Genomic DNA, 12,256 nt, shown 5'->3' with positions numbered 1-12,256 from the left:
CCAAGACTCTAAATTAGGATGCAAAATTAAACTGCAAATAATTAAGTTGGTGGAAGTGGTGTGATTTGTAATAAGTGTTGTGATAAGTGTGTAAGAACAATGTAATTTTCTAGTTAAAAATAGAAAACGATGTCTGTAAGAAGCAACTGAGGAGTTCACAGCACAATTTTAACTTCATAATACTTGCCAATTAAAGAAATGATACTTCTGAATGGTTCATCTTCTATTTGTATTATTCTTTGACCTTCAAATTAAAGAAAAAACGTATTTTACAAACAACTTTAAATTAGTGTAACTCTGAAAATATTGAGAATAGGAACTATGTTTATATGACATTTTTTGCTCAAAATGTCTTCAGAAATAAGCTCCGTAAAGGATGGTAAATCCTCGTGAATCACAAAGCTATGCTGACCTAACATCCACAAGGGAAAAGATCTATGTATGGGTTATCCACTGAAGAAACTAACTGGATATTTGTTAATGAGATCGTAACACTCTCTGAGCATAACAACACACAATGCAAAAATATGCCCATTAAAAAACGGCACACATATATGGGGCAATTCTAAAGTCTTTCTGGGGTTTATACAGGGTGTTTCCGTGGTGATGTTACAAACTTTCAGGGATGATGGCGAAGGGCATATGTATCAATTTGAGATAAGGAACCATGGTCTGGAAATGATTGAGTCGAAAGTTATAAGCAAAAATAGTTGTGTGGAAATGGAATTGTAATTTGGCACCACATGCCCTCCTTCCGTTAACTTTCGGAACAGTCGTGGAAAAATGGTATGGGCCGGATGTCTCCTACATAGGTACTTGGCCCGGTACAATCTGTGAGCTTGTCTACTGTTCCCATTGGCTCATCCATATTCGAAAATTAGGTCTGCTTATTCCGCTCTCGTGTACTCCTCCATTTCACTAGGACTGATCAACTGGACACTGCAACTTGTACACATACACTGCTGTCTACAGACGTGCATATCAGGACCGACCATGTCCGTTACACATTACGCTATCTGCATTTCTTTAGTGTAGTTTTCTGTCTCCATCCCTCAGACAGCTCACTGAATGGAATACTGTAAGTAGACAACGTAAACAACGTCAGATGGATACAGTATGTGTAAGATGTACAGATAAATAGACATAAATAAGGTGTACAGAGGAATAAAATTATTTCATTTCCACAGAACTATTTTTGCTTGTAACTTTCGACTCAGTCATTTCCGGACCAGGGTTCCTTATCTCAAATTGATACATGTGCCCTTCGCCATCATCCCTGAAAGTTTGTAACACCACCTCGGAAACACCCTGTAGATCAGTAATCATGGCAGATATGGAGGAAACATTTGTATTAGAGGATAGAGCACAATTCAAAGTCTGCATACATAATAGCCACCATAGTGTATTTGTAAATTTTACCGCTGGAGGGCAGTCATAACAGTTGATTAAACATGGTGTTCACTGGTGATCAAAAAGCGTTTTGTGTTACAGTTTGCTAAATGCGAGTCAGTTGTGATGGTACGACAACGATTTCGTACAAAATACAAATGCTGTTTCTTCTACAAAAGTTTATGGCCCATTTTTTTATGTAGCAAACTGTTACCGGTCCAGTGTACCTAGACATACTTGCCCAGTGGATGATGCCACAATTAGAGGCAGATAGCCAGGACTTATGTATCAGCAAGATGGGACTCCACCTCATTTTCATCATAACATCCGTAAGTACCTCGATGCTAGAATTCCACATTGTTGGACTGGACATGCTTCTCGAGATGACTCTCCTCTTCTTCCATGGTCTCCAAGATCACCTGACCTAACTCCATGTGATTATTTCTTATGGGGTTATGTCAAAGATCATGTGTTCGTTCCCCCTTTGCCACATGATTTAGCACAGCTGTGAGAGAGGATCACGCATGCAGTCGCTGGTATCGACCTGAGATGCTGGGACATGGAACACCTGTAAGGTATGTGCGAAACTTAGGTAGATACTCTATCCTCTGATACAAATGTTTCTGCTATATCTGTTATAGTTACCATGAAACTCCGGAAAGATTTTAAAATCACTCTGTACACACAAATATAGCGAATATTAAAGCAAAGTGATGTCCACAATAAGATGCATATTTGCACAATAACACTGTGCTTCGCAAATTTATTGGATGTATAATAATTTACATATTTTCTGTACAAGATATTTTTTCCCATACACATGTAATAAAACTCCTGAACCTCGTACATTAAAATAAATGAATACTATGTACACATAATACATAAACCAGTAAATTAATACAAATCAGTCTGTAAATTAACGCAATATGGAAACAATCACAACAGTCAAAGAAATGGATGCAATGACTAGACAACTGGTTTCTCCATTTTGTTTTCGGTTCTCTAAATCCTATCACATGTTATTTTTTCATATCTTGTGAAGATGTTCACTTTCTTTTTTCTTTTAGAAAACTGTATTATTTTTGCGTTCTTATAACTCAAAATCCATTAATATTTGCATTATAATTAATAATTTAAAAACAAATATAAGAAGTATACCAAACTGATATTAGTAGCATTATCTAATTCATATTCCATATAAAATAAGTATATCAAAATTAAATTCATTTGTATTCTGGTATTTTTACATGAATGGGACAATCAAACATGGCAATTAAACAATTATTGAACAGTCGATTTGGATGCACAAAAGCAATACCAAAATAAATAAAAGTGAAATCAGATTTAGTTACACTGTTGAAAGTATTGAGTCAAGAGATGTGTGAGATCAGTTAAAATAATAAACAGACATCAGGACTGTGGAGAAGAAATTTGAAAATGGAATGACGAATATGGACAAAGTTAGAAATATGGCATGAGAACGGAATTAAAATAGAAATAACTGAAGAAATTAGATGAAGATACTGAAATCGTATGGACACATGGTGAGTAAAATATGGTTAGTAAGAATATGGGAATTGATTCCATCCAATAGGAGGAAAAGGAAAGTTCTATACATCCCTGTAGTCAGGAATTGGAAAAGGTTATGAATGACAGGAAATGAGAACTAGAACAGAGAAGACAGCAACAACTGAAGCACAATACGTTGTAATATATATATATATATATATATAAAAAAAAAAAAGATAGCTTTCATCATAACTCATAGCAAACATAGTGTAAGGTCACTGGGTTTCCTTGCTTTATTAATTTCATTTGTTAATATTTTGTAGTATTTTTATCAGTCCCCAATCTATTTATATTGCATATCCATCTTCTATTTTAGTCAGTTATTTAATAAGAAGCTATATCAATCAACTATTATGTTATTTAGCATCAATGGAATTAGTAATAACAAAATAAGATTTGGCAAGATGATGTCGAGGATTTGCTAAGTGATTACCTTACGGTTGGGGAAAACCTCGGAAAAAATCCAACCATTTATTCAGCTCAATCCTACTCATGCCTGAGCACAGGTCTGATCAGCAGGGAAACATGCTATGCTGATGGCTATATAAGACAGAGAACATAGTTAATTCCCTCTACTCCTCAGACACTGCTGAGAGAACAAAATGGACAAAAGAGGAGTCCAGACAAATGATCACTGTCAAGTACAGAATAAATTATCTCTTTACTATTATATAAACCTATAACCTCGCCATCGGCGTAGCTCAGTCAGCTAAGGCTTGCCTGCCGATCTGGAGTTGTGTTCAGGCGCGGGTTTTATTCCTGCTTGAACTGATTACCTGGTTAGGTTTTTTCCGAGGTTTTCCCCAACCATAAGGCAAATGTCAGGTAATTATGACGAATCCTCGGCCTCATCTCGCCAAATATCATCTCGCTATCACCAATCCCATCGACGCTAAATAACCTCATAGTTGAAACAGCGTCGTTAAATAACCAAGTAAAATAAAAATAAAAAAACCTATAACCTCTTGTTGTTAACACTCACGATGAAGCCTTACTTTGTTTTCGATGTCCTGATAGACTTTCTACGTACTTTCTCCTTCCAGGACAATATTTACATATTTTATGAGTCAGTTGTTCAGCATTCTGTCTATAATGGTTATCCCATTCTAATGTCTAGACATTCACCTACTATTTGGTAATCTTGAATGTGGTATTATTTTTCTTAACTCATCGCTTTTTTTAATGTTCATCTCAGATATTCGAAAAACTTGTTTTGATTTTAGTTACACCTGCTTGCATTCCAACTCTGAGAAGCCTATACAAAATTCTTAATTTATACGCCTACACAAAATCCTTAATTTATACATTTTAATCTTACAGCCAAAAGGCATGAATTACTTTGCACCACATCAAACCTTAAGCCTTTATTTCTCTACATAAGGATAATCCTGAATTCATAGTTTGCATTGGCTTATTATGTAAGTCTCCCAATGACACAGACCATAGTGTAATACAGGGACATATTTATGCAAGAGCCAACTCAATTGCCAGATTTTGGGGGTGGTAAAATTGATCATTTATGCTTGATCCGATGGATGTTAATTTGCCAACTCAATTGCCAGATTTTGGGGTTGGCAAAATTGATCATTTATGCTTGATTCGATGGATATTAATTAGTCTTTGTCCAATGACAGAGTCCTTAACTTGTCATTATTCACCCTGAGTTTACAAGCGTGCTCATAGATGTCACTAGTGCTGAGAAGCATAGACCACTCAGTTCATCAGAGACTATCTAGAGTGCACCACAGGTGACAGGTCCACATTACACTCATAATGGATGATGGAGAATTGTTGGGATGTTACAGGGAACTGGAGTACCTGGAGAAACCCCTGTGTTGTGGCAAAGAAATAATTCTAATTTTGTTGAAGAGTTTTGACAAACAGTCATGTTTCATCAGATTGTTTGTTGTTTAGTCAACTGTCCGAAGACAAGTCTGAACGTCACAACTATGAGGTTCCACTTATGAGGCAACTAGGCCAGGAGATAATGGGGTAGGATGGCCAGTTCCTTTCCCCCTCCATTGCATACATTGCCGATTAGCTACATATTACGCTAATCAGATTTCAGATGTATACAAATGGTAGTTATAAAAATATGACACATGAAATGAAATAATCCCTTGGCCCCCCCCCCCCCCCCCCATTCACATCATGATATGGTTTCCTTCAAAGTACTCAATTAAACAATTTCATTCATAACATGGAACTCGGGTAGTACTTATGAACTCACAGTAAGATTCTAAGTTCATCCGAGTTCATTATGACATATAGTACCTTTTTTATGCATAAATACTTATTCAAGTGGTGAAAATACGGTTTTATATGACAACAATGAAAACATCCATTCATTTCTCGTGGTAATTCTGTTTCTTTTCTATTATTTCTCACAAATCCAATTTCTTCAAAACAGAACAGAAGTTTATTGATAATTTAGACTCATGTTTTTAAATAAATCTGTTGCATAAAATCTTTCGAAATATTTATTATATATCTTATAACAATTAATATTTATTTATTTCTTCCTGTAACCGCTACAGGTTGCCACTGACAAAGAGTACCATGATACAATAAATATAGAGTAAAAGCCCTGAGGCTTAATGAAACATTTTTGTTGGTACAGTGAAAAAAAAAAAAAAAACAAATTGAAATAGTAGTAGTAGTAGTAGTAGTAGTAGTAGTAGTAGTAGTAGTAGTAGTAATAATAATAATAATAATAATAATAATAATAATAATAATAATAATAATATAAAACAAATTTAAATAAAGCGAAAACTATCTGTTATATTATAATACACGGATATGTAACAATCATGGCAAACATGTCTCTAGTTCAATTTCAGACAGAGCCAAATCTTTGAATTTACTGGATGAGCTTTTCTAGTAAAGAAACAAATGGCTACACGCTATTTAAATAACTAATTTAAGGCAGAAAGATCTGTGCCATAGTATCATATTGAACATTTATTAGTCTGATCTTCATATCCAAAACATCACTGTTTTTTGTAGGAAAGACTTCATAAATGCTGTTTATTAAATGTAAGACTGCTATTCATGAAATCTCAATTTAAGGTTATATTTATTTTATATTACTTTCAAGTTTCTCTTAAATGTGTAACTACACTATCGTTCAGAGAAACAGTGCACATAGAATTTTCATTGTAGTAAATTTTAAAATTATAATTACCTTAAATTCATCATTCTTTCCTACATAACCTAAAGTAGACAATAGTGATGTCTATCCTTCCTATCCTCAAATTTGGAGATGAATAATTCATCAAAATCCCATATGAACACAACACACACATACAAAAAAAAAGTATTATTTCTAGTGTCCCAAAACATGTTAAGTATTCTTGTTGCTCTTTAAAATGGAGAAACCAATCGTTCGGTGCATTGCAGCCACAACAAACTCATTCGTCATAAGAAGTCCATCTATGTACAATTCTGTTGAATATCATTTTTTTTTATAGATAATACAAAACGACAAAACAAGTGTGGGAAGCTAATTATGACGACAAATCGAAACTGCGTAATTTCTCGACAAAGCAAGCAAATATATATATATATATTTCATACATTATTTCCCACCATTATTTCGTCTGCAATGTAACATTTCTGAGACAAACACTTCACTCACTTCTCATAGCCTAGTTATTAATAAATAAATAGTTTGGCTAGTAGAACTATGAAACTATGACACCCAAACCAAGAAGTATATATAGAATCAGATGTGTTATGTACGTACAATCTGGAGGAGGAAGAGGAGTCGATGCAAGAATTACATTCCCACAATTAACATACATCCAATTGGCAATGATACACTTAACGGAACTCACGAATGTCATTTTTACAGCAGTAACTTTTAAAAAATGCATCAGAAAAATGGTTATTGTCACAGTTTTAAATTCCATCCCCTATTAGGCACATACCAGAAGCATAATACTGTGCGTTAACAGAAGCACACATGCCAGCATGTGAACAAGATGTCTGAATATAAACAAGCACAGTCACAGGATTACTTTCAACAAGTTGAACGGTTTTTATTAATTATGTACTCATGTCCAGCAGCAGGTAAATATTTTCTGAAATAAAAGCAATGCATCTTATATTATCATTATGTGAAATGACGAAGTACGGGCATGTTAGAATTTGGTAGAGAGATATATACCGTATATATATGATTATTATTCAGCAATCTGTTCAAGTACTCATCCATGAATTGAGAAAGAAGTCAGGACATACAAAGGACAACATTGTAAGTACTTATGCAAAACATTCTGAAAGTGTACACCATTTATCCATAAACATCAAATTTATACCTCGGAGAGGCCACTGTTTAGGAATGAATTAAGACCTCCAAACAAGAACACTTTCGAGTTACACTCTATCCTAATTCACAGAATTCACAGAAATACTGTATAATCCACATGAGAATGGAGTGCCAGTAAAGTGGAAGTTCTGAAGAACAACCATAGCACCATGCTTCCTGGTAGATATCACAAAGGTTAGACGCCTTTCCAAATATATTCACTATTGGTGAATATGAAAGGGGTCAAACCATCACCAACAAACCGCACCGCCACCTTCCTATATATCCTCTTTCAAATATATATATATTGCAATAGTTCCACCACTTCCAAAATGCAGCAGTGAAGCAAAGCTATATTCTTTGTGTCATAATTGTCTGTTCAACCTGGCCAAGGTACAGAAACACTTCCCCAGGTCTGTCGCTGTTGTTTATTATCAGATAGACAAGCACTGTGACCTTGCTCAACTTCAGATCTGGCTAAAAACAGGCGAATACATTGCAGGACCCTGCGAACAACTCTAGTGCAACAGTAACGCCTGCTTGCTTCCAAGCTCTCAGAGCCGGGCATGGTTACAGTTGTGGGGAATCATCTGCCCTCCGCATCAGTGCTTGCTGCAGGTTCTTCGGGCTTCACGATCTGGTATGTGATCAGATATTCTGGATATGCTTGTTCACCTCGATATACTACATATTCTGGAAAGTTGAGGCCACCAGCACTGGGACGACCCATCACAGAATGATGACCAGGTGGAGCATGTGCCATTTTCATAGCACTGAACTGGAGGAATGATTTTCCTAATGTCACTCGACACAAAAGTAAGTGTCTGAAAGTGAAAATAAAAATATATTTTAAATAAGTCGTAACGTGTACCTTCTTTTTCGATTATTGATATATCGATCGTCTAGTTCAAAAGTGCGACAACTCAAAAAAACAAGTTTTGAGATATCTTCAGTTGAAAGTTTCAAATAAATCACCTAGAAAGGAACAGATTTCTGGTTCATAACCACAATTAGAAATGAGTCAGTATTCAGGACGAGTATATCACAATCTTCCAGTTCATTATTAATAGATTTCGAAATGTACTAATAATGAATTAGTAAAGTCCATAGTTATAATTACTTAAAGCAGTTTATTTCGTTGTTTTTTTTTTTTTCTTTTTGGTTGTAAATATGACTTATCTCAATATTGAATCAGAAAGAGCTCCGAAAGGGGCTTTCAGTAGTATAAATAACTAAAATATGGCAATTTTTGAGTTGTCACACTTTTGAACTGGACGATCGATATCATCATTTCACCAAATACAAAGAAATACACCACACATTCAAATCTAAATCTCTTTATCACGTCATGTAAAAATTTAACCCTTAAATTAGCAAAACTTCATTTCTCACACTGTTTATTAAACCGTGTCAGACTGTAAAGAAAACAACTATCAGTTTTGAAACGCTCTTGCCAAATTCTGAGTCATCATATTCACTCTGTTTAATTTCTTTTTCTTCACTTCATAATTCATATATGTATATTTTAATTTTTTGTCAACAAATTTATGTAAACATGTTGTTGTTGTTGTTGTTATCTAATGCTGGGCTTTGGCAACGAAGCCATTAGCATTCTTGCTCTCCAATATTTTTCTGTGGTCGATCCATCAGGTAGAACTTCACAGGTTATGAGATGATCTTCAGTCATTTCTTCTTCTTTGTTGCATAGAGGGCAATTTGGATTTGTGTAAATTCCTATTTTATTCAAGTGTTTGGCCAAATAATCGTGTTCTGTAAGCAGTCTGAATTTTGCTACATTTATACATTTATGTAAACATTGAATATTATAAAATTCATGTAGGAGAATATACTGAGTCCTTCTGGGCTACCTCCAATGGGAGGCAGTAAACAATTTAAATTTAATATTTTATATGTTGTGCAATATTATAGTATTGTGAAATTTTAATTTTCCTACCAATTTTTTTTCTATTGTTCTATTAAAATTATAGCATATAGCCTATTAACCTGTTGTATCCTATAGGATATGTTGCCAATTTAAGGGTTAATATTCATGTATCAATTTAACAATAAATTAAGGTTTTCAAAACAGTAATACAGACAGAAATGAAGATTATGTACAAGTCAGACTGCAACAACATGACCGACCATACCAGCACACTGCACATGAATAACCATAACAATTTAGAAACTTCAGACACAATAAAGTGTAGTGTGTCTGACATGGGAATGGCAATGTTTTTCCTCAAAGAAGGAAGAACATGCTCACCAACACACTTACATTAGCTATAGTCCGGATCAGCTTACTTCATACCCTTAGGATGAAACCTAACCATTTTTCCCCCCATTACTATATATGCTAGTGGACTGTGGTGATTTTCTAGTTTGCAGGTTGAATTTTCTTTTGCCAACTTTCTTTCGAATTTCGATGCTGACGAATCACTACAAATGGTAGTGATTCTGTAACTGTTATGTTGGCAGCTGAGACATTGTCAGTATTGGAATTTCTTGAAATTAAAATTGTTCTAGATTTCTGAGCTGGTTACTGGAAGCTAGTGAAATTTGAACATACTAATAATTAATTCATATCAGTATCAATATTAATACGTAGTATGTGTTATTTTATGTGTTGCATTGTGGTTATAATTCAAGACTATAGTCAGGTAAGTGTAAATAAATATAACATACTTGGGTGTGATAATGCAGGTGGGTAATCGAAAAAAAATACTATTTCACATTTTAATGAATTTCTTTTGTGTTTAGATTTTTGTTACAATAATGTCAAAAAGAGGAAAAAGCATGGTGACTCCACCAAGAAAGCGTAAAACGTGCTGCGAGAGTGGGGATAACTTCCTCTACTGGCATTCTGTTCTTTCAGATTTAACCGAAAGAAGATAATGAAGAAGGAATTATGCTCACGGAGACAGCAATTATAACTAGAATAGCAAAATTATTAGGAGTAAGTATTCTTAACTAGAATAGCAAAATTATTAGGAGTAAGTATTCTTAAGCACACATTTCATGGTGGTATTCCATTTTCGGATTTAGTACTAATAATTTCATGTGGTCAAGCAAAATACACTTTTAGGTTAGGTCTCGTGAACCAATTGTTTAGTCAAACTAATGAATTTCATAATGCCAGAAAAAATACCTAACATGTTGATCCCTTTCTCATATAGTCTGCCTACGAAAATATGTTACAAATTATTGAATTATTTAGAATAACCTTCCAACATAAAGGTAAAATTACGGAAGTAAATAAGTCATTCAGTATGTAGGATCTTGTGATATCTGGTAACAGTTGGCAACCCTAACAAGACGGCAATATTTAATATTTGCTGTTAGGAACTGTTCTTACGTGACCCTTGTGATGGTTAGAGACAGTTGTTTTAGGGTACACAGTAAAACCTCCATTAACTGAACTTCTGTCAACTGAAAACCAATTTAACCAAAATGTGCTGTCTTATTCTTTATGTGAGCCAGCGGAACACAACACTAGCATTAGAAAGGAGTAACACTGCTGCTTGAAAAAGATGCGAACAAAAAACCGAAAAGAAAATTTCAGATTTTTTTCAAAGAAATAGCGGAGAATCAATACTTAGCTAGATCTGGTAGTAATGTATCAATCTTTGTGATGCTTTCATTTACACAATTTATAATGCAATTTCTAAACATAATTCTATAAAAGGATACACGTTTATTACCCGAAATTATGATTATCCCAAATGGGGTCAATTGTATTTATTTCGGGTAAGAGAGGTTTTACTATACATCTAAAGTCTAAACTATAAAAAATTTAGTGCACACATGCACAGTGTTTAGTAAGTTAATGGTTGTCTATAGATCTAGATCTCTTTCTGGTTTAAAAAACATTTTACACACAAGATTTATAAAATTTATAAAATGAAACTATCTTTTGGTTACCAACATCATAAAATACTACACTGGTATGTAAACTTATACACTAAAACAAAGTAAAGAAATGAACATTATTAAATTTTGGTCTAATCAAATAGGCCTATAAACCAGTAAGATATTTCAGATATCATTGGTGTTCGTGCAAAATGTCGTATGGGCTATTCCATATGAAATCGGACAACGAAATACCATGACATATCAGAATTGTCTGAAAATTCGTACAGATGTTTAGTATATGGGAACTAGTAAATATACAAATTTTGGCTTTCTTTAGCCCAGTACTTTTTCAGATAAAATTCCTTAAAATTTTGCGTATTTTGTATTTTCTTCTTACTTTAAACGCGTACTACTACGCCTGGCTTCAAAATAAAAACTTAAGCTATAGCTAATTTTGTAGTGCACATTTAAGTGTATTAAGTGGGTGTAATACATATATTTTATTGTTTGTGGAAATTATGGATATACTGTTTTTTGTGATTTATAACTTGTTACCACCAAAAAAGTATGGATATAAAATACTATAATATTAGTTATTGTTGAGACAAAAATCATACAGTATTTTTTAAAAAGCTATTTTAAATGAAAACCCTTAAAATAAATATTTCAAATCTCGCTATTAAAAATGCGCGCTCCCTGCAGCGTCATGCGGCGATGCGAGAGGATCCAGAATATTCTTATCAGATGGCCTTGAGTGGTCTTGAAACAGCTGGTGTGTTGTCACAACACAAGGGATGAGACGAATACGTGACCCACCAGCCAGTCTTCTGTGTGTATTATTACAGGGTGACAGTGGATATTCAGTTCCAGTGTTTGAAAGTTTTCTTTTATTGTGTTGCAGAAAATTCAACAAACACCACTATATTAAGGTAAGATAATGATTACGTATTGCCTTAAAAGCAAGAATTATAGCTATCAATCGTGATATTACAGAATCAGGTTACAAAAATACATGTGCACATTATCGGCACTGAAAAGTCAAATCCTTTTTTATTGGGTGCCCAAAATGGAAAATCGTTTTAGGACAGATCGTTGCTTCAACCCCTTCCAACGATTACATAGAAAATGGACCACGGA

At 34.2% G+C, this 12,256-nt stretch overlaps 1 protein-coding gene across 1 annotated transcript in view; it reads right to left on the bottom strand.

Annotated features, from left to right (window-relative positions):
- Positions 1-2,105: 2,105 nt before the first annotated feature.
- Tnks (tankyrase) overlaps positions 2,106-12,256 on the bottom strand; it is a 96,582-nt gene continuing 86,431 nt past the window's right edge. Inside the window, exon 18 of the mRNA XM_069828229.1 lies at positions 2,106-8,091. Coding sequence (XP_069684330.1) covers positions 7,854-8,091 — 238 coding nt within the window. The 3' untranslated portion in view covers positions 2,106-7,853. The remainder of the gene's footprint in view (positions 8,092-12,256) is intronic.

This window comes from Periplaneta americana, chromosome 6, assembly GCF_040183065.1.
Source record: "Periplaneta americana isolate PAMFEO1 chromosome 6, P.americana_PAMFEO1_priV1, whole genome shotgun sequence".
NCBI classification, from domain to species: domain Eukaryota; kingdom Metazoa; phylum Arthropoda; class Insecta; order Blattodea; family Blattidae; genus Periplaneta; species Periplaneta americana.
The sequence above is the reverse complement of the archived record's forward strand: the minus strand, read 5'-3'. Positions and strand labels throughout refer to the sequence as shown.